This window comes from Nerophis lumbriciformis, linkage group LG22 (assembly GCF_033978685.3).
Source record: "Nerophis lumbriciformis linkage group LG22, RoL_Nlum_v2.1, whole genome shotgun sequence".
Lineage (NCBI taxonomy): Eukaryota > Metazoa > Chordata > Actinopteri > Syngnathiformes > Syngnathidae > Nerophis > Nerophis lumbriciformis.
In genome coordinates this window covers 28,969,557-28,993,532 of record NC_084569.2, presented here as the reverse complement: position 1 = coordinate 28,993,532, position 23,976 = coordinate 28,969,557, and the positions used below count along the sequence as shown (strand labels likewise).

Here is a 23,976-nt window from a genome sequence, read left to right as displayed (position 1 = left end):
TCCCTGTTAGCGTGCTAAATTTAGCACGCTAACATAAACTGCGTTATGCTCACTACAATGTTGGGTTATTCCAGACCCAACTATTGGGTTGCGCAATTTAGCGCTCCTTGACCCAATAGTTGGTAAAAAATTATACATTTTATTGCTGGTTTGTCCTACTCCTTTTCAACGACTGATCTTTTTTTTTTATTCATACTCAAAAGCAAGATATGAGTGACATTTTTGTTTTACAAGAATTGCCGTGTATGGTCATACGCATTTTACCGCGTGGATCGTTCTCCCAGGATGCAGACGGGACTCCGGAGGCAAGGTGCGGGTAAGGAAATTATTTATTGTCCATAAATCATGCGGGATACAAACAAAAGAGCACCAGCGTGCCCATAGCACGGGAAGCTAACGGAATAGCGAACAAGAAAAGCTTAGCATGTAAACAGGCAAACAAAAAAACAAAGATTAGCTCAGGAATTAAATTAGTAGCCGTCGTAACTGTTGCGTGGAAGCAAATAAGACAGCCAGACTGAGTGTGGCAAAAAGCAGGGAATAAGTAGCTCTCTGATTAGTGAAAACAATCTGCCGTCATGGCAACTAAAACAAAAACCCAGGGGTGCTGAAAACAGGAACTGAGGGAGTCAAAAACTAAACAAACAGCGGTTCATGACAATAGTAGTTTGATACGGCATGCTCAAATATGTTCATGTACATAAGATGTGTGATTGTAAATAATGTTAATGAGATTATTCCTTAATAAAATTCCCTTCAAGAAAAAAGTACCTTTTTAATAAAAAAAAAGCATTTTACCCAAAAATGTGTTACTCATTGAAAAACAACCCAAAAATGGTTCATAATTTTGAAATCCCAGAAATTGAGTTAAAATAATACCCTTACAACCCAAATAATTGATTGCTCTTCATAAAAATAACTCATAACTTGGGTTATCAAAATAACCCAGCATTCTTTAGTGTGTAATGCAAAATAGTTGTGTTATATGCTAAAAAATTGCACTATTCCTTGTTTCAGACATGCTGTTTATCTCAACTCCACTGATAAAGTTGTGACAGTTGGAGCTCAGCTATCAGGCGCCACGCCTCCCAAGACCCATTAGGTAAAAACTATCGTCTACTACCAGGAGAGGAGACCAAGAAGACCACAGGACTGCACAACAAAAGGTGTGTGTTGCCGTACTCTCACAACATGGCCTCGATATTTATACATTTTATTTCATTTGAATTAGACTGAGGTTTCCAACCTTGACATTTACATTGTGAGCGAACAGATAATGAATTAGTGTAGTGAGTCACACGGCTGACTTACCGTATGTAATGTAAATGGATTCCCGTGTTTCTGACAGGACTGTAATCTTTTTGTGGTCCAATTTGTAGACTTGGCCATGACGCATGTGCATGTCATTTTCTTTTTTTTTTTAAAGGAGGCTTTTCAGTTGGAATTATATCCCATTCTTGCTTGATGTACAGCTTAAGTTGTTCAACAGTCCGGGGTCTCCGTTGTGGTATTTTAGGCTTCATGTTGTGCCACACTTTTTAAACGGGAGACAGGTCTGGACTACAGACAGGCCAGTCTAGTACCTGCATTCTTTTACTATGAAGCCACGCTGTTGTAACACGTGGCTTGGCATTGTCTTGCTGAAATAAGCAGGGGCGTCCATGATAACGTTGCTTGGATAGCAATATATGTTGCTCCAAAACCTGTATGTACCTTTCAGCATTAATGGTGCTTTCACAGATGTGTAAGTTACCCATGCCTTGGGCACTAATACACCCCCATACCATCACAGATGCTGGCTTTTCAACTTTGCGCCTATAACAATCCGGATGGTTCTTTTCCTCTTTGTTCCTGAGGACACGACGTCCACAGTTTCCAAAAACAATTTGAAATGTGGACTCGTCAGACCACAGAACACTTTTTTACTTTGCATCAGTCCATCTTAGATGAGCTCGGGCTCAGTTTCTGGGTGTTGTTGATAAATGGCTTTTCCTTTGCATAGTAGAGTTTTAACTTGCACTTACAGATGTAGCGACCAACTGTAGTTACTGACAGTGGTTTTCTGAAGTGTTCCTGAGCCCATGTGGTGATGTCCTTTACACACTGATGTTGCTTTTTGATGCATTGCCGCCTGAGGGATCCAAGGTCCGTAATATCTTCGCTTACGTGCAGTGATTTCTCCAGATTCTCTGAACCTTTTGATGGTATTACGGACCGTAGATGGTGAAGTCCCCAAATTCCTTGCAATAGCTGGTTGATAAATGTTGTTCTTAAACTGTTTGACGATTCGCTCATGCACAAAGTGGTGACCCTCGCCCCATCCTTGTTTGTGAATAACTGAGCATTTCATGGACGCTGCTTTTATACCCAATCATGGCACCCACCTGTTCCCAATTAGCCTGTCCACCTGCTGGGTGTTCCAAATAAGTGTTTGATGAGCAGTCTTTTTCGCCACTTGTGCCAGCTTTTTTGAAACATGTTGCAGGCATCAAATTCCAAATGAGCTAATATTTGCAAATATTAACAAAGTTTTCCAGTTCGAACGTTAAGTATGTTGTGTTTGCAGTCATATAAATATATATGAAAGTCAGCTGAGCGGTGCCTCATCTTCACCCTGACAGGTGCATTGAATCATGGAGTTAGTTGTGTTCTTTCTCATGTCCACATAGTTCTTCTTCAACTTCATCAGTCTGTTGGTCAACACTTTTCTCATGTGTCCTGGGTGGGGCTCCCTGAAGCCCACCCTGACTCTCGTTAAGTACTTTGGCAAGCTATCTTTAGGTCTATGGCATGTGGCGTTAGATGGGCACCTATGCCGCCAACCCCCGAGGATTTTCTGGAGCTTTTTTTTTTTAGATTGTTGCCACATAAAAGGCCTGAGTTTGCAGGAAATTGCGATGTTATGTAGATGTTTGTTGCGATAACATTTTTAAATCAGGTCTTTAGCTGATTCATGATCCGTGGTCCGGATCATGTTTTTGTTATGTTCTGTTAGTTTTAGACACCATAGTTCCTGTTTGTGTGCACCCTTGTTTGTTTTAGTTACCATGGCGACTTATGATTTTCACCTGCCTCTGGTGTTCGGACACGCACCTGTTTCCAATCAATAGACATGATTTAAGCCCACCTTTGCCAGTCAGTCGTCCTGGCGTCATTATTGGTTTCATGCCACAGTTTCATGTTGTACTATGCCATAGTTATGTTAGTTGTTTCATGCCACAGTCTTGTTTGTTCTATGTCCATAGTTCATGCTAAGTGTTAGTGTCTATGTTTCCTGTGTTCATTTTTTTTTTGTTCTTTAGCCTCTCATGCGAACGGCACACTTTCCTTTTGTTTTAGTTCCTGTCTTTTGTGATGTGTCGGATTAAGTAATTAAAGGCCTACTGAAATGCGATTTTCTTATTTTTATTTTTTATTTTTTTATTTTTTTTTTTATGTCCTGTCCAGCTTCTCAGGCAAATCATATAGTTGATGTAGATGCCCATGTCGGCTGTTCAGATTTACTTTACAAAAGAGAAGTGTAGGATACTTCTCTTGTTGCCTTATTTGTATTTGACTTTATTAAATGTATTTATATTATCATTTAGTGCAGCCGGGCCGGAGCAGGAGGGGATAGAAAGAGAAAAAAAAAGAAGACAGAGGGGGAAATTGTGGGGACAAGAGGGGGATTAGACAGAGAGACAAAAACAACAACAGCAAACAACAACAACAACAACAATAGAGCAACATCAGCAAATATGACATGTACAAATATGATGGTAAAAGTAATAGCAAATAAGCAGTTAGCGAAAAATAAAAAATAATACAGAAATGACAATGAGCATTATTACACTACAAATGGATCAATACAAATACCAATAGAAATAGCGCTATTGATAATGAACAATACCAATAATTTACCTTTATTATCAACAATACAGTTGTTTAAATGCAACAATACATATACGTAATGATAACTTGAGATACGAAAGAATGCAGAAAAATGGAGGGGGAGAAAGAGAAGCAACCTACATTAACCTTGTAGATTGTTATAGTCACAATAGGTTAAGCTTTGTCAGTGTGCCATGTGTTACACCCAGTTTACCCTAGGGCAACAACGTTAATATATGTTTGATGAAACGTGATTATGTGCATGAGTGTAAGTATGCATATGTACTTGTATATGTACAGAATGTGTATATGTGTTTGTACAATGAATGTATATGTACAGAATGTGTATATGTGTTTGTACAGTGAATGTATATGTACAGTATGTGTATGTGTATGTTTGTATATTGAATGTGCGTGTGGATGTACGAACATTAGGTAGGTAAATATGTACTGTATTTGTGTATGTATGTGGGAGCGTAGGTACCTATGTACGTATGTGAGCATACGTGAATTTGCATGTACAATACATTCGACTCCCAGAGTGCGTGGGAGCCAGAGCACGGCCCCATCACCCCCGAGAGCCCAACCCACAAACAGGAGGCGTGGTGCCCAGGGAACCAGGGACCACCGCCCCCACGCAGCCAAGCCGGCCAGCGACAGGAACCCCAGAGCCCGACCCACCGTACCGCCCACAAGGGCCAGCAGCAGGCCGCAGACAGACGCACCCGGCGGAGGACAGGGCACGAGAAAAGCAGGGGACAGCCAGACCCCAAGCCAGCGAGAGACCACACCCCACACGGGCAGAAAGGCGAGACGCCCCGCCCGAAGGACCCAGAGACTCCCCGCAACCGGACGGGAAGACCGCCCCCGCCCCACCGGCAACCGGGCCCCCACGAGCCCACCCCCCACCCCCGGAGAGCGCGGCGAGGCCAGCCCCCGGCCACCCCACCCAAACCGGCCGCCGCAGGACCACCCAGGCACAGGGCCACGGGAACCACCCACCCCACCCGCAGGGACCCCAACGATGGAGATGGAACAACCAGCAACCGCCCCGCCGAGCCCCCCCCCTGAGGGAGGGGAAAAATTAAAAAATAATATTAATAAAATATATTTTAAAAATAAATAAATAAATAAATTAATTAATTAATTAATTAAAAAAAAAAAGAATTAAAAGAAGATCACAGACATGCTGACAAACAAGGTCACTACCCCAGCAACTGGCCGACTCGCAGCACCTCGGAATACCTTGCAGCACCAAGCTACCACAATAGACGCAGGGACTAGGCCCAACAGGCCCCAACCAAGACGGGCACCCGGAAGGGATGGACAGCGGGACCCAGGAGCTCCAGACACGATTTTCTTATTTAAACGGGGATAGCAGGTCCATTCTATGTGTCATACTTGATCATTTCGCGATATTGCCATATTTTTGCTGAAAGGATTTAGTAGAGAGCAACTTTTGGTCGCTGATAAAAAAAGCCTTGCCTGTACCGGAAGTAGCAGACGAGTAGCGTGACGTCACAGGTTGTGGAGCTCCTCACATCTGCACATTGTTTACAATCATGGCCACCAGCAGCAAGAGCAATTCGGACCGAGAATGCGACGATTTCCCCATTAATTTGAGCGAGGATGAAAGATTTGTGGATGAGGAAAGTGAGAGTGAAGGACTAGAGGGCAGTGAGAGCGATTCAGATAGGGAAGATGCTGTGAGAGGCGGGTGGGACCTGATATTCAGCTGGGAATGACTAAAACAGTAAATAAACAGAAGACATATATACACTCTATTAGCCACAACACAACCAGGCTTATATTTAATATGCCACAAATGAATCCCGCATAACAAACACCTCCCCCCTCCCGTCCATATAACCCGCCAATACAACTCAAACACCTGCACAACACACTCAATCCCACAGCCCAAAGTACCGTTCACCTCCCCAAAGTTCATACAGCACATATGTTTCCCCAAAGTCCCCAAAGTTACGTCTGTGACATGCACATAGCGGCACGCACGTACGGGCAAGCGATCAAATGTTTGGAAGCCGCAGCTGCATGCATACTCACGGTACCGCGTCTGCGCATCCAGCTCAAAGTCCTCCTGGTAAGAGTCTCTGTTGTCCCAGATCTCCACAGGCCAATGGTAAAGCTTGACTGTCATCTTCCGGGAATGTAAACAATGAAACACCGGCTGTGTTTGTGTTGCTGCAGTCGGCCGCCATACATCGCTTCCCACCTACAGCTTTCTTCTTTGCTGTCTCCATTGTTCATTAAACAAATTGCAAAAGATTCACCAACACAGATGTCCAGAATACTGTGGAATTTTGCGATGAAAACAGACGACTTAATAGCTGGCCACCATGCTGTCCCAAAATGTCCTCCACAATCCGTGACGTCACGCGCTGACGTCATCATACCGAGACGTTTTCAGCAGGATATTCCGCGCGGAATTTAAAATTGCACTTTAGTAAGCTAACCCGGCCGTATTGACATGTGTTGCAATGTTAAGATTTCATCATTGATGTATAAACTATCAGACTGCGTGGTCGGTAGTAGTGGGTTTCAGTAGGCCTAAAGATTATGTTCCTACCTTCAAGTCCTGTCCGGAATAGTCCGTACCGTCTTCTACAACCATGGTTGTCCCGAGACCAATATTTTAGTGCTGGTACCAAAATGTACGTCGATACTTTTCAAAATAAAGGCAACCACAAACAAAATGTCATTATTGGCTAACTAAAAATCGTATGATATTAAACATATGTGTTTTATGGCAATCAAAAAAGAATTTAGTCCTTAAATAAAATAGTGAACATACAAGACAACTGGTCTTTTAGTAGTAAGTAAACAAACAAAGACTCCTAATTAGTCTGCAGTAACATATTGTGTCATTTATCATTCTATTATTTTGTCAACATCCATCCATCCATCCATTTTCTACCGCTTATTCCCTTTTGGGGTCGCGGGGGGCGCTGGAGCCTATCTCAGCTACAATCGGGCAGAAGGCGGCGTACACCCTGGACAAATCGCCACCTCATCGCAGGGCCAACACAGATAGACAGACAACATTCACACTCACATTCACACACTAGGGCCAATTTAGTGTTGCCAATCAACCTATCCCCAGGTGCATGTCTTTGGAGGTGGGAGGAAGCCGGAGTACCCGGAGGGAACCCACGCAGTCACGGGGAGAACATGCAAACTCCACACAGAAAGATCCCGAGCCCGGGATTGAACCCAAGACTATTCAGGACCTTCGTATTGTGAGGCAGATGCACTAACCCCTCTTCCATCGTGACGCCTAATTAGTCTGCAGTAACATATTGTGTCATTTATCATTCTATTATTTTGTCAACATTATGATGGATTATTAATCTACTTGTTCATTTACTGTTAATATCTGCTTATTTTCTGTTTTAACATGTTCTATCTACACTTCTGTTAAACTGCTGTTGCTAAAATACCGAGGGTCCTGCTACAAAGTAGTAGGTTGGCCAGTCAAATGGCTTTTGTTCGACCGTAACATTTGTTTGTGTTTGCAGTCTAATTATTCATTTATCCAATCCAATCCACTTTATTTATATAGCACATTTAAACAACAAAAATGTTTCCAAAGTGCTGCACAACAATATTAAAAACAATATTCAAATATTATCCTTAGCTCCACCAATGACTGAATAAAAACAAAAAATAAATAAATATAAAACCAATATAAAAACAATATAAAAATAAATATGATTAAAAACGTAAAACCAATTAAAACAATAGAAAAATAGAAATCAACATTTTTAAAAAACACAGATGACAACAGAGGACCACACAACTCACGTAGTGTTAAAAGCCAAAGAATAAAAGTGGGTATTAAAGGCCTACTGAAATGATTTTTTTTTATTTAAACGGGGATAGCAGATCCATTCTATGTGTCATACTTGATCATTTCGCGATATTGCCATATTTTTGCTGAAAGGATTTAGTATAGAACAACGATGATAAAGTTCGCAACTTTTGGTCGCTGATAAAAAAGCATTGCCTGTACCGGAAGTAGCGTGACCTCACAAGTTGAAAGTCTCCTCACATTTCCCCGTTGTTTACACCAGCAGCGAGAGCGATTCGGACCGAGAAAGCGACGACTACCCCATTAATTTGAGCCAGGATGAAAGATTTGTGGATGAGGAACGTGAGAGTGAAGGATTAGAGTGCAGTGCAGGACGTATCTTTTTTCGCTCTGACCGTAACTTAGGTACAAGGGCTCATTGGATTCCACACTCTCTCCTTTTTCTATTGTGGATCACGGATTTGTATTTTAAACCACCTCGGATACTATATCCTCTTGAAAATGAGAGTCGAGAACGCGAAATGGACATTCACAGTGATTTTTTTCTCCACGACAATACATCGGCGAAGCACTTTAGCTACGGAGCTAACGTGATAGCATCGTGCTTAACTGTAGATAGAAACAAAATAAATAACTGGAAGGATAGACAGAATATCAACAATACTACCAAACTCTGGACCTGTAACCACACGGTTAATGATGTACCGCCTGACAAAGCCTAGCAACGACACCATTGAAGCTAACTTAGCTACGAGACCTCGACAGAGCTATGCTAAAAACATTAGCTCTCCACCTAGCCAGCTCTCATCTGCTTATCAACACCGGTGCTCACCTGCGTTCCAGCGATCGACGGTGCGACGAAGGACTTCACCCGATCATCGATGCGGTCGGCGTAGTCACGGTAGCGCGTCTGCTATCCAACTCAAAGTCCTCCTGGTTGTGTTGCTGCAGCCGCCGCTAATACACGGTCCCACCTACAGGTTTGTTCTTTGCAGTCTCCATTGTTAATTGAACAAATTGCAAAAGATTCACCAACACAGATGTCCAGAATACTGTGGAATTTTGCGATGTAAACAGAGCTGTTTGTATTGGGATACAATGGTGACCGAATACTTCCGCTTCAACCCTTGACCTCACGCGCAAACGTCATCATACCTAGACGTTTTCAACCGGAAGTTTCCCGGGAAATTTAAAATTGCACTTTATAAGTTAACCCGGCCGTATTGGCATGTGTTGCAATGTTAAGATTTCATCATTGATATATAAACTATCAGACTGCGTGGTCAGTAGTAGTGGGTTTCAGTAGGCCTTTAAGACGAGACTTAAAACACTCCACTGTGGGAGCAGTTTAAATATGGAGGGGCAGAGTGTTCCAGAGCTTAGGGCCGACCACAGGTTTTAAGTCTGGTCTTGGGCACCACGAGCTGGAGCTGGCTCTCGGACCTCAGAGCACGCGCAGGAGTGTAAATTTGGATGAGGTCCGAGATATACTGAGGTGCCAGTCCATGTAAAGCTTTAAAGACAAACAGCAAGGTTTTAAAATCAATTCTAAAATGAACAGGCAGCCAGTGCAAACTCTGAAGAATTGGGGTTATATGCTGGCGTTTCCTGGCCCCTGTTAAAAGTCGTGCTGCCGCGTTCTGGACTAACTGCAACCGGGAGAGAGAGAGCTTTTTGGCTAATGCCAGCATAAAGTGCATTGCAGTAGTCCAGGCGACTTGAAATATAAGCATGCACGACTTAATCAAAAGGGTTAAAAGATAAAAACGGTTTTACCTTTGCTAAAAGACGAAGATGATAAAAACACGATTTGTCAAGTTTAAAATCGCTGTCTATAGTGACGCCAAGGCTGGTGGCTTTGGGACGCACATAATTTTGCAATGGTCCCAAGTCAGTGAGGGCCTTTCCAAAAACTAAAATTTCCGTTGTTCCCTCATTCATTATTTAAAAAATTCTGGGCTAACCAAGCCTTGATGTCTCATAGACAGTTGAGAAATGTGTCAGGGGGCCGTGGCCTTTTGAAATCGGCATATAAATTTGGCAGTCATCTGCATAAAAGTGATAAGACACTCCATGCTTCTTTAAAATCTCTCCAAGATTTATTGTCCAGTTAAGGTTGTACAGTATACTAGTACTAGTATAATATTGTGTTACTAATGAATCAAAAACGGTACCATACTCTGTTTGAAAAGTACCGGTTCCCCATTTATTTTTTTGTATTTATTTTTTAACGGGCATGACGGCGCGTCGTCGTCACGTCGTGACATTGCTGGTTTTCGGGGCAGAGGAGCATGTTCGGCAGCGCGCACACAGAGTACCTACAAGCAGACACAGTGTGCAGACAAAAAAGGGAGAACGGATGTATTTTGGCCTAAAAACTGAATATAAAGGTGAAGTTATAACACTGAAACGCCCTCAGGAAGAGGTGCTTTAAGACATGGCTAGCTATCCGCAGTCGGCAGCGTTTTAGCTACTTCTAAATCGCTAATCCTTGTCTCCATGGTGACAAATAAAGTATGTTTCTTACAAGTACCATTATCACTGCAGGACGAGGAATAGCTAAACATGCTTCACTACACACCGTAGGAGGATACAATAGCTCAACAGTGTCACAATGTAAACAAACGCCATAGGTGGATCTACACCTGACATCACTGTAATGATACCAAGTACAAGAGTGTATCTAGTCAATACTACTATGATTAAGAAAAAAAATCATATTGTTTATTAACTCAGGAAATACGTCTCTGGACACATGAGGTATTTGAATATGACCAATGTATGATCCTGTAACTACTTGGTATCGGATCCATACCTAAATGTGTGGTATCATCCAAAACTAATGTAAAGTATCAAACAACAGAATAATAAGTGATTATTACATTTTAATAGAAGTGTAGATAGAACATGTTGAAGCAGAAAATAAGCAGATATTAACAGTAAATGAACAAGTAGATTAGTAATCCAAAGTTCAAGATTGTATTCGTCACATACAGAGTACACCACAGTGAAATGCTTTTTTTCCATGCTCTTCAGATATTGCGTACAGTGGGAGCCAAACACTAGTTGCAGAATCTAATACACTAAATACAAAAAATACAAAAATTTGAATTGCTCTGATGTACATTAATTACAAGACAATAAGTTGCACAATAAGTTACAGAAGTTATGGTAGAAGTATCAGTACAAGTAGAAGTACAGTAGTCAAATACAGTACCAGTGCAATATCAAATAGCATAACAGTATATACAGTACCGTATTTTTCGGAGTATAAGTCGCACCGGAGTATAAGTCGCACCTGCCGAAAATGCATAATAAAAAGGGAAAAAACATATATAAGTCGCACTGGAGCCCGGCCAAACTATGAAAAAAAACTGCGACTTATAGTCCGAAAAATACGGTATGTACAGTACATACAATATATACAGTATAGGGAGCAACAAATATTAAGGTGTCTACAGTTCTTTGGCAGTTGAGTAGTGACAGTAGTATGAACAAAGGTAATGGAACAGTATGACTTCTTTATACTCTTGTTTTCATTGAATGAAGAGTATTGTAGTCCGGTAATTACAGTGGTAAGTACATTTTTTAGTTTGTTCTTTATATTTTTGACAAAATAATAGAATGATAAATGAAACAATATGTTACTGCATACGTCAGCAGACTAATTAGAAGCCTTTGTTTGTTTACTTACTACTAAAAGACAAGTTGTCTAGTATGTTCACTATTTTATTTAAGGACAAACTTGCAATAAGAAACATATGTTTAATGTACCCTAAATTTTTTTGTCAAAATAAAGCCAATAATGCCATTTTTATGGTGCCATTTATTTAGAAAAGTATCAAATACATTTTGGTACCGGTCCTAAAATATTGATCTTGGGACAACACTCGATACAGTAGGATTGTTGCGTTTAAAAATCATATTCCTTACTGTTTAAAGCTGATTTGTACGCAAGTAAAGGAAAATGGCAAATTCCAAAGAACAATCTTGGGAGAGGGTTGCCAAGTTACCCTGCTGCCTTCATCAGGCTTCACTAATGGGCTTAAATGTCTTCCGGTAAACAATTACCCCGGAATACAAGTCGGCGACATGTTGTTTATTATCACACGGTGGATTTGTTTTCCACTTCATGTTTAACAGCAGCATTCAGAGCCTTGTTTAACGCGGAAATTGCAAATACATGACTTTGTTGTCATTTACCAGAAGCCATAATTTTATTAGCAAAAATATAAAAAAAATGTTTTAATTTTTTGCACCGTTAAACGATATGTGCAAAGAACACTGGAGTTTCTTCCCACTCTGCCTCTTGTCTGACCCCGACTCCAGTTTCATTCCTGGCGGGCTCCATAGTGTCTCCATGTCTCCCTGCACATCTTCTCCTTCGCTTGTCAGCCTCAGGCCCAGGCCCAGGCCCCCCGGTGCAGGTCTCTGCAAAGACTTCATGACTTAACGCGAGACTCGTTCTGGACGCTTCATTCGCATCCGTTTAAGTCAGCGGTGACATTACAGCCGCAGACACATTCACTATGTTGTCGTTCCTTGCTGGCTGGCGCTGAAATCACATGACAGTGATAACATAACAAAAGACTACGCCATTAGAACAAAAATGAGGTCGTCCACGAGGAGACAAATGGGCGAATATCCGTTAGAACTCAACTGGAAGCATGAAAGATAAACACATTTGTAATGTAATATCGAAATAAAAAGACATTTGGAAGGTTAAAGATGGCATTAAATTTAAAAAAAGTATTTCCGGTAAAGTACCCAGAAAAACAACTACAATTCTCATAGAGTTGTCTTAAAACCAATATTTTGGTACTGGTACCAACATATATTTCGATACTTTTCTGAATAAAGGGTACCACAAAAAATGCCATTATTGGCTTTATTTTAACAAAAAATATTATGGTGCATTAAACATATGTTTTTTGTTGTAATTGTGTCCTTAAATAAAATAGTGAACATACTCGACAACTTGTCTTTTAGTAGTAAGTAAACAAACAAAGGCTCCTAATTAGTCTGCTGACGTATGCAGTAACATATTGTGTCATTTATCATTCTGTTATTTTGTCAACATTATGAAGGACAAACTGTAAAAATGTATTATTAATCTACTTGTTCATTTACTGTTAATATCTGCTTACTTTCTCTTTTAACATGTTCTATCTACACTTCTGTTAAAATTTAATAATCACTTATTCTTCTGTTGTTTGAAACTTTTACATTAGTTTTGGATGATACCACAAATGTAGGTATCGATCCGATACCAAGTAGTTACAGGATCATACATTGGTCATAATTTAAAGGCCTACTGAAATGCGATTTTCTTATTTAAACGGGGATAGCAGGTCCATTCTATGTGTCATACTTGATCATTTTGCGATATTGCCATGTTTTTGCTGAAAGGATTTAGTAGAGAACATCGACGATAAAGTTCGCAACTTTTGGTCGCTGATAAAAAAGCCTTGCCTGTACCGGAAGTAGCAGACGAGTAGCGTGACGTCACAGGTTGTGGAGCTCCTCACATCTGCACATTGTTTACAATTATGGCCACCAGCAGCGAGAGCGATTCGGACCGAGAAAGCGACGATTTCCCCATTAATTTGAGCGAGGATGAAAGATTTGTGGATAAGGAAAGTAAGAGTGAAGGACTAGAGGGCAGTGGGAGCGATTCAGATAGGGAAGATGCTGTGAGAGGCGGGTGGGACCTGATATTCAGCTGGGAATGACTAAAACAGTAAATAAATACAAGACATATATATACTCTATTAGCCACAACACAACCAGGCTTATATTGAATATGCCACAAATTAATCCCGCATAACAAACACTTCCCCCCTCCCGTCCATATAACCCGCCAATACAACTCAAACACTTGCACAACACACTCAATCCCACAGCCCAAAGTACCGTTCACCTCTCCAAAGTTCATACAACACATATATTTCCCCAAAGTCCCCAAAGCTACGTACGTGACATGCACATAGCAGCACGCACGTACGGGCAAGCGATCAAATGTTTGGAAGCCGCAGCTGCATGCGTACTCACGGTACCGTGTCTGCGTATCCAACTCAAAGTCCTCCTGGTAAGAGTCTCTGTTGTCCCAGTTCTCCACAGGCCAATGGTAAAGCTTGACTGTCATCTTTCGGGAATGTAAACAATGAAACACCGGCTGTGTTTGTGTTGCTGCGGTCGGCCGCAATACACCGCTTCCCACCTACAGCTTTCTTCTTTGCTGTCGCCATTGTTCATTGAACAAATTGCAAAAGATTCGCCAACACAGATGTCCAGAATACTGTGGAATTTCGCGATGAAAACGGACGACTTAATAGCTGGCCACCATGCTGTCCAAAATGTCCTTTACAATCCGTGATGTCACGCGCTGACGTCATCATACCGAGACGTTTTCAGCAGGATATTTTGCGCGAAATTTAAAATTGCACTTTAGTAAGCTAACCCCGCCGTATTGGCATGTGTTGCAATGTTAAGATTTCATCATTGATATATAAACTATCAGACTGCGTGGTCGGTAGTAGTGGGTTTCAGTAGGCCTTTAAGTTCTCTTGTTGGCAATGAAATAAATACTCCAAGTTGTGTACGTTTGTACAACACATGGGTTCGAGCTAGGTTGTCCATTGTTTTTCACTTTTGAAATATCTAGTGATGATTTTGGCGTATTCTTTTTGAATCACCCTGTATACATGCAAAATTTGCTAAAAAAAAAAAAAAAAAAAGAAAAAAAAAGAAATAGCATGTTAGTGTTGGCTTGCTAACATGTTAACATTAGCATTCTAACAGTAAACATGCATCAAGTACCAAAATATATGACTCTGAGGTGTATACCTGAAAAATAATAAATAAAAATAACTAGCATGCTTATGTTAGCATGTTTATGTGCTAACATTAGCATTCTAACAGTAAACATGCATCAAGTACCAAAATATATCACTCTGAGGGGTGTACCTGCAAAATTATCCAAAAAAAACTACCACGCTAATGTTAGCATCTTTATATGCTAACATTAGCATTCTAACAGTAAACCATTCAATCATTCAATCAATGTTTACTTATATAGTCCTAAATCACGAGTGTCTCAAAGGGCTGCACAAGCCACGACGGCATCCTCGGCTCAGATCCCACATCAGGACAAGAAAAAACTCAACCCAATGGGGTAATAATGAGAAACCTTGGAGGGGACCGCAGATGTATATGCAAATATATGCTAACATTAGCATTCTAACAGTAAACATGCATCAAGTACCAAAATATATCACTTTGAGGTGTATACCTGCAAAATTATCCAAAAAAACTAGCATGCTAACACTAGCATTCTAACAGTAAACATGCATCAAGTGCCAAAAGTATGACTCTGAGGTGTATACCTGCAAAATTAACCCAAAAAACTATCACGCTAATGTTAGCATGTTTATATGCTAACATTAGCATGCTAACAGGCTGACTCTGAGGTGTATACCTGCAAAATTGTAGCTAAAAAAGGGTTAGCATGTTAACATTAGCAAGGAGAATTTATACCAGGGGTCCCCAAACTTTTTGACCCGGGGGCCACATTGGGTTAAAAAAATTTGGGCGGGGGCCGGGCTGTGTATATATACATATATATATATATATATATATATATATATATATATATATATATATATATATATATATATATATATATATATATATATATATACATATATATATATATATATATATATATATATATATATACACACATATATATATATATATATATATATATATATATATATATATATATATATATATATATATATATATATATATATATATACACACATATATATATATATATATATATATATATATATATAAAATAGTCGCGAGCACCTCCCGCAACCCTAAAAGGGACAAGCGGCAGAAAATCGATGGCTATATATATATATATATATATATATAAAAACCAGGGACGGCGTGGCGCAGTGGGAGAGTGGCCGTGCGCAACCCGAGGGTCCCTGGTTCAATCCCCACCTAGTACCAACCTCGTCATGTCCGTTGTGTCCTGAGCAAGACACTTCACCCTTGCTCCTGATGGCTGCTGGTTAGCGCCTTGCATGGCAGCTCCCTCCATCAGTGTGTGAATGTGTGTGTGAATGGGTAAATGTGGAAGTAGTGTCAAAGCGCTTTGAGTACCTTGAAGGTTGAAAAGCGCTATACAAGTACAACCCATTTATCATTTAAAGGGGACGGCGTGGCGCAGTGGGAGAGTGGCCGTGCGCAACCCGAGGGTCCCTGGTTCAATCCTCACCTAGTACCAACCTCGTCATGTCCGTTGTGTCCTGAGCAAGACACTTCACCCTTGCTCCTGATGGGTGCTGGTTAGCGCCTTGCATGGCAGCTCCCTCCATCAGTGTGTGAATGTGTGTGTGAATGGGTAAATGTGGAAGTAGTGTCAAAGCGCTTTGAGTACCTTAAAGGTAGAAAAGCGCTATACAAGTACAACCCATTTATCATATATTTATTTATATATAAATATGTATAAATATATACATATATATATATATATATATATATATATATATATATATATATATATATATATATATATATATATATATATATATAGTTGAGGTTTCTGTGGTTTATCTGTTATACAATGCTCAATAGAGCGGAATATTCGTTTGGTCATCTCTACATCATCCCGACAAGCCTGTTTCGCAGGTTTCCCTATATATATATATATATATATATATATATATATATATATATATATATATATATATATATATTCCCAGAGCGATGATGTCACGTTATCGATTGTTTAGACAATATGATTTGCCTGAGCGCCTAGGAGACACAGGGAGTAACAAGCGGTAGAAAATGGATTAGAAAGGACATATTTAAAAAATAATAATTTAAAAATATATACTTTTTTGTTTTTATTTTTGTATTTATTTATTTTTTAACTTGGGACTTCTCGTGGGTCGGATTTAGGGCGCTGGCGGGCCGGATCCGTAGTTTGGTCGTAGTTTGGGGACCCCTGATTTATACTTTTGAATGGTATGAATCATTTGGGAGATGTGGGAAAGCTAAAAAATTGCAAAAATTGCCTGTTCATTTCGAATGAGAGTAAGTTTGGAATTTCCTCAAAATTCTGGAATTTTTTGGGAAAATGAAAAACATGGTAGCGAGCATGTCGTGAATGAGGCAAACTTTTTGACAGTGGAATGGTTGAAATCAAACAAAATAGGGCGGGATAATAATTGGAATACTCTATATGTTGATTCACACAATTGGTAAATATAAGTTAAATACCATTGAATACAATTTCATTTAACACATTTAACGAATCATTGCTTGTTTTTGTTGCTGTGAAAAACAACAGTATTGTTATCTCTAACGCCATCGACTTCCACCCCCTCTGAGTCCTCATCATGACTACGGCCTGCTTTGAATCTATTATTTCTTGGCTGATAATAATTTACCATAACTAAGTCTTTCCCTGAAGTTTAACTGGAGGCGACAGAATGGAGTCACGCGGCCAAGAAGCAGCTCCACTTAGATTGGGGCGGCATCACGTTCCTTCTCCCGCTTCGCGGCTCGAGAGAGCGCATGAAAGGCCATTAGCGTGTTAGGTTTGCGTTCCAAGCATTCCATGTGACGGAGAAAAGCACGAATGTTTGGGTGCAATTCAATGGGTGCAATTGCATCATCACAAAACCAAATGCGGAATATCAAATAATCTGTTTTTGATGGAAAACTATTGGTGATGGCCTTCCTTTTTACCTGTTTGCTTTCTTTGAACACTTTGAATGAAATATTAGCTTTATAACATTTGTATTTTTTGGTTTCAGTGACTAAAGAGGCTGTCAATAAGACCTCATGATGGCGCAAAGGACGCTCCATCAAAGTGGGCAAGATGGCAGGTCAGGTAAGACCTCAAGAATACACTCTATGGCAACTAATTATCGTGGGTGTCTTGTCTTTTTGAAGTTGGGTTTATATATATATATATATATATATATACATATATATATATATATATATATATATATATATATATATATATATATATATATATATATATATATATATATATATATACATATATACATATATATATACATATATATATACACACACACATACATATACATATATACATACATATATACATGTACATAGATACATACATATACATAGATACAGACACATATATATATATATATATATATATATATATATATATATATATATATATATATATATATATGTCTGTATCTATGTATATGTATGTATGCAAATATACATACATATGTGTATATATATACATACATATGTATATATATGTATATATATATATATATATACATATATATCCATATATACATATATATGTATATTTATACATATGTATGTATATTTGTATACATACATATACATAGATACAGACACACACACACACACATATATATATATATATATATATATATATATATATATATATATATATATATATATATATATATATATATATATATATATATATATATATGGGCAGCACGGTGGAACATTGGTTGGTGCATGTGCTTCACAATACGATGGTCCTGGGTTTGATCCCGCGCTCTGGGTCTTTGTGTGTATATATAATATATAATGATATATATATATATATATATATATAAGTTGAGCCTTGACTGCGATGAGGTGGCGACCTGTCCAGGGTGTACACCGCCTTCCGCCCGATTGTAGCTGAGATAGGCTCCAGCACCCCCGCGACCCCGAAGGGAATTAGCAGTAGAAAATGGATGGATGGATGGATGAGTTGAGCCTTGAGGGTATGACTTACTGTATCTTCCAGACTTTGGAGTGCATTGGTATTTAAGCTGCACCCACAAAATGTTAGAATAAAAAAAATATGTTTCCATATAAAAGTGGATATATACGTTGTGAAATGAGTTATTTACACAGAAAAGTTTTATAAATGTTCATTTGTATACATATTAATTGTTTCCAAACAGTGTCTGTAACACGGCAGTAAAACGGCGGATCAAACAAAACATAAGTCATCGTCATGGACCCACTAGCTGCGGAAGCTAACTCTCCATTCAGCTAAACAGACTCAATATCACCACTGTGGGGTTTTGGTGAATTTACTGATAAATTTGTGGACCTAAAACAATACAAAAATAATGCCTTTGTAAATTAATATAATAATAATACTAACACAGACACTTGTAAACGTGTTAGCATTGCTAGCTTGACTACATTAAGACAGCACGTACAAATACGCATGGCAACACTCCTGTAGACATCACGCATGGGACGGTTTTGTTAAGTACGAATAGTTTTAGCTGTATTGTAAAACCTACAAACGTTGCTTGGAGTGCCAAATGAAGAATCCATACGAGTAGAACCACTATGGACGACCGGAAGACGGAACGGCACTTGTACTTCCAGTTCAAAGCACGAAACAGAAGGAAATACTGTAGACGTGCTGCGGTGAGGGAACTCGTCCAAAAGATGGCGCCGTAGCACAAACAATAGTACACCTTTTCAGTGTCTTTGCGTGTGTTTTTTTTAAAAACTATTTGATTTATGGCCACCAGCGAAGAAAAAGCCGTAAAAAAATTGCGACTTATAGTCCGGAATTTATGGTACTCCTCTGACTATATCAGCGACAGCAGTCAGAGCCAGGTACGATCAAGGTCACATCAGACATCGACACCAAACATAGGAGAAGTATATCCATCCATCCATTTTCTACCGCTTGTCCCTTTTGGGGTTGCGGGGGTTGCTGGAGCCTATCTCAGCTGCATTCGGGCGGAAGGCGGGTTACACCCTGGACAAGTCGCCACCTCATCACAGGGCCAACACAGATAGACAGACAACATTCACACTCACATTCACACACTAGGGCCAATTTAGTGTTGCCAATCAACCTATCCCCAGGTGCATGTCTTTGGAGGTGGGAGGGGAGAACATGCAAACTCTACACAGAAAAGATCCCGAGCCCAGGTTCGAATCCAGGACCTTCGTATTGTGAGGCACACGCACTAACCCCTGTAGCACCGTGCTGCCCAGGCAAAGTATAGCAAACACAAAACAAAACATGACCCCGTGTGATAGGTCATGACAGTCCTGACACAAACTATGAGCATACTTGCCAACCCTCTCGAATTTTCCGGGAGACTCCCGAATTTCAGTGCCTCTCCCGAAAATCTCCCGGGACAACCAGTCTCCCGAATTTCTCCCGATTTCCAGCCGGACCTGAGTGAGGACAGCCTGTCGTCACGTCCACTTTTCCTCCATATAAACAGCGTGCCGGCCCAGTCACATTATAACATCTACAGCAGGGGTGCTCATTACGTCGATCGCGATCTACCGGTCGATCTCGGAGGGTGTGTCAGTGGATCACCAGCCAGGCATTAAAAAAAATAGTCCTAAAAATGAGCGATCATAAATCTTCACTATGACGTCACTTTCGTCACTTGATTGACATTCACGGCACCCGAGGGTCTTCTGAGATGACGCTGGCTGCTGCCAGCTCATTAAAATTACCGACTGGAAGGCGAGAAACACTTTATTTCAACAGACTCTGGCGCCGTACCTGTCGTCAAAACTCCAAAGACCGACTGCACAGTTGCACAATAAAAGCTCTGCTTCATCCTGCCTGCGCTACCAAAATAAGAGTCTCAGAAAGCTGGCGTGCACAAGCTAGCAAGCTACGGAGTTTGCCGACAATGTATTTCTTGTAAAGTGTATAAAAAGGAGTACGGAAGCTGAACAAATAAGATGCCAAAAACCAACCACTTTCATGTGGTATTGGACAGAAAGGAGGACTTTTTTTCTCCTGCATTCGAAAATGCGGAAGTTATCATCACCACTGTCTGATTCCAATCAATGCAAGTCATCACAATCAGGTAATACACCAACTTATATTCTTGTCTTCATGAAAGAAAGGAATCTATATGTGTTAAACATGCTTGTATTATCTTTAACCACCTTTAAGTTGTTAACAATATTAACTATATGTGTTAAACATGCTTGTATTATCTTTAACCACCTTTAAGTTGTTAACAATATTAACTATGTGTTAAACATGCTTGTTTTATCTTTAACCACCTTTAAGTTGTTAACAATATTAACTATTTGTGTTAAACATGCTTGTATTATCTTTAACCACCTTTAACTTGTTAACAATATCAACTATATGTATTAAACATACTTGTATTATCATTAAACACCTTTAATGTATTAACAATATTAACTATATGTGTTAAACATGCTTGCATTATCATTAAACACCTTTAACTTGTTAACAAAAACATATATTTCATAAATAAGTAAATATAAATTATATATATGAATGAGGTAGATCCCCACGACTTGATCAATTGAAAAGTAGCTCGCCTGCAGAAAAAGTGTGAGCACCCCTGATCTACAGCTTTTGGAGCTCAGTGCGCAACTGCACACACAACAAGAAGGAGACTATTATATATGTCTCCGTTATCCATAGGTTTATCTATAACCCATAAAGAAGGCAGGCACGGAGATATTGCTCAACGTGTGTTTATTCCAGCCGGCACGTTAATACACTGACACACAACATCCGTATTCCCATCATGCATTGCTTCAAAACTACGGCAAGTAGTAATGTCCAAAAAAAGATAGTGACAGAGAATAGAACTAGGATGGACAACTCAACCCTAAACTCACCCCTTTCCTGCAAATTCAATTTCACAGATGCTGCCCATACCTATGCTCCTTCAAAGGTGTGCTACTGGCTGCAAAGCATTGCACTTTCAAATACAACAATGAGTAGAGAGGAGTGTTATGTGTGTGTATATGTGTAAATAAATCTCCAACCAATCTCCCGAATTCGGAGGTCTCAAGGTTGGCAAGTATGACTGTGAGGATTGTCATGTTTCCCTCCACTTTTGAATATGAAAGCAACTTTTTCCTTGTCTTTGGTTTTGCAGTTCTGGGCATGGTAGCAGTGCAGGTGGAGAGGGACCCCAAGACGGGTATCACCGTAGTCCGGTCGGTGGCCCCCATGTCTACAGAGACCGGAGCGCCACTGGCCAAGACTATCTTTGACGACGGCAGGAAAAGCATCCATGCAGTTGCCGGGCCAGGCTGTCCACCCTCGACGGAAGAGCTTGGACAGATTTTAAGTGCTGTGGATGGGGTCGGAATGAGAGTGATGCTAGATGAGGTCACAGTCTCCCCAAAGAAAGCAGAATCTCAACGGGTTACGGCAGATGCCTTTAGAACTCCGGTCGGAGAAACACAGTGTGTAATTTCTAAAGACCGTGAGAGTACCGGAATAGAGGACGTCAACGCCACGGTGGTTCCAGACACAACGGTAAAGGAGCTGAACATGGAGGATCGGGATCTGGAGGAAAGCCCGATCACCCTTGTGTTCCTGGGCTACACCAGCGAGAGCCAGCAAGAGCCGGACATGCTCACTGCAGAGCGAGTGCTGATCACTGAGGACGGGGACGAACAGGTCCTGGGACTGCAGTCCGAGCAAGAGGCGGGAAAAGGGAGTGACATGCGGCAGAACATTCCCCCGAAGGAAAACGATCCAACGGCTCGAGTCCAGGAAGATAATGGTGACAAGTCATCTCCAACCAAAACGAAGGAGGGAAAAGCCCCGTCGAAGCGCAAGACTTGTCAGTGTTGCTCAGTCATGTAGGACATCGTTATACGTGGCAAGCCGTCAAGGGTGCACTCCATCATTCAACCAGATTCGTAACTTGTAATCCTAAACAGGATAAATATTGTACCAGGCTCGTGCAAAAGTCTGAATTGAATAGGGAACGTTCCCCAAATTCCGATTGAATACCATGAATTTGAACTGGATTTGGAGTGAGGTTGCAAACAGGAAGTAGAATTGCGATTAAAATTTGAATTGAAGAAAGTAGATTTAATTAATTCCAGTTGATTCGTTTTGTGTATTCCAGATAATACCTTCATATTATTCTCTACATAACTGATAATTTATTGAATTAGTATTACTATGAATTAGGGTTGTACGGTATACCGGTACTTTAACCAAGTATTCAAAATGAAAGGAATGTTAGTTTTAGTGTGTGTATTTTTAGTATTTTAGCCAAAATCTTTGTTAAACGTGACAAATGATTAGAGATGTCCGATAATATGGGCCTGCCGATATTATCGGCCGATAAATGCTTTAAAATGTAGTATCGGAAATTATCGGTATGGTTTTTTTTATTATCGGTATCGTTTTTTTTTGTTTGTTTTTTGTTTTTGTTTTTGTTAAATCAACATAAAAACACAAGATACACTTACAATTAGTATACCAACCCAAAAAACCTCCCTTCCCCTATTTACACTTATTCATACAAAAGGGTTGTTTCTTTCTGTTATTAATATTCTGGTTCCTACATTATATATCAATATATATCAATACAGTCTGCAAGGGATACAGTCCGTAAGCACACATGATTGTGCGTGCTGCTGGTCCACTAATAGTACTAACCTTTAACAGTTAATTTTACTCATTTTCATTCATTACTAGTTTCTCTGTAACTGTTTTTATATTGTTTTACTTTCTTTTTTATTCAAGAATTTTTTATTTATTTATTTATCTTATTTTATTTTTATTTATTTTTTAAAAAGGACCTTATCTTCACCATACCTGGTTGTCCTAATTAGGCATAATAATGTGTTAATTCCACGACTGTATATATCGGTATCGGTTGAAATCGGTATCGGTTATTAAGAGTTGGACAATATCGGAATATCGGATATCGGCAAAAAAGCCATCATCGGACATCCCTACAAATGATTCCTCAATCATTTTAAGTTTAATTCCACTTCATGTAATTGTAATTTGAATATCCCGTGGGGTGAAAGTTAGTCCAATTGAAATTCTTGTTCTTCAAATAAACTTAATTGAAATTCATAATTCGGAAGTTTGCACAAGCTTGTCAAGTTTTGTGGCCGACATGTAAACACTACAAACCCAGAAATTATCAAAAACACCATAAAAAAACAACATGCAATGGGGAAATGCTGCAAATGACAAAAAGAGCTACATGAGAAGAAAATCTACATCCGTCTTTAAAGACATGATTGAGATGCCCAGAAGAAAATTTGACAGAACGAAAGGGTATCATTTTTTCAAATGTTGTTGCAATGTAACACAAGCGATTCACATAATGAAGATAATCCTGGTTACCAAACAAACTTTAGTTTTGTTCCGTGAACTTTTAGCCTTTGTTTAATGCAAGGTTGGGGTTTTCTTTGCGTGTTTTTTGTTT

General features: G+C 39.8%; 1 protein-coding gene across 1 annotated transcript; it reads left to right on the top strand.

The window, feature by feature from the left end:
* The first annotated feature begins 1,048 nt into the window (after positions 1 to 1,048).
* On the top strand, positions 1,049 to 22,385 carry LOC133615727 (uncharacterized). The gene is made up of 3 exons (XM_061974523.1): positions 1,049 to 1,166; positions 17,539 to 17,615; positions 21,667 to 22,385. The coding sequence occupies exons 2-3, from the start codon at positions 17,567 to 17,569 to the stop codon at positions 22,383 to 22,385; spliced, it is 768 nt and encodes a 255-aa protein (XP_061830507.1). The 5' UTR covers positions 1,049 to 1,166; positions 17,539 to 17,566.
* Positions 22,386 to 23,976: the final 1,591 nt, after the last annotated feature.

What these genes read in the sequence shown, in the direction of transcription:
- LOC133615727 (XM_061974523.1), top strand. Translation starts at nt 17,567, where the DNA reads ATGATGGCGCAAAGGACGCTCCATCAAAGTGGGCAAGATGGCAGGTCA. An exon ending in TGGGCAAGATGGCAGGTCAG is followed by an intron (nt 17,616 to 21,666) that starts GTAAGACCTCAA and finishes TTGGTTTTGCAG; the next exon opens with TTCTGGGCATGGTAGCAGTG.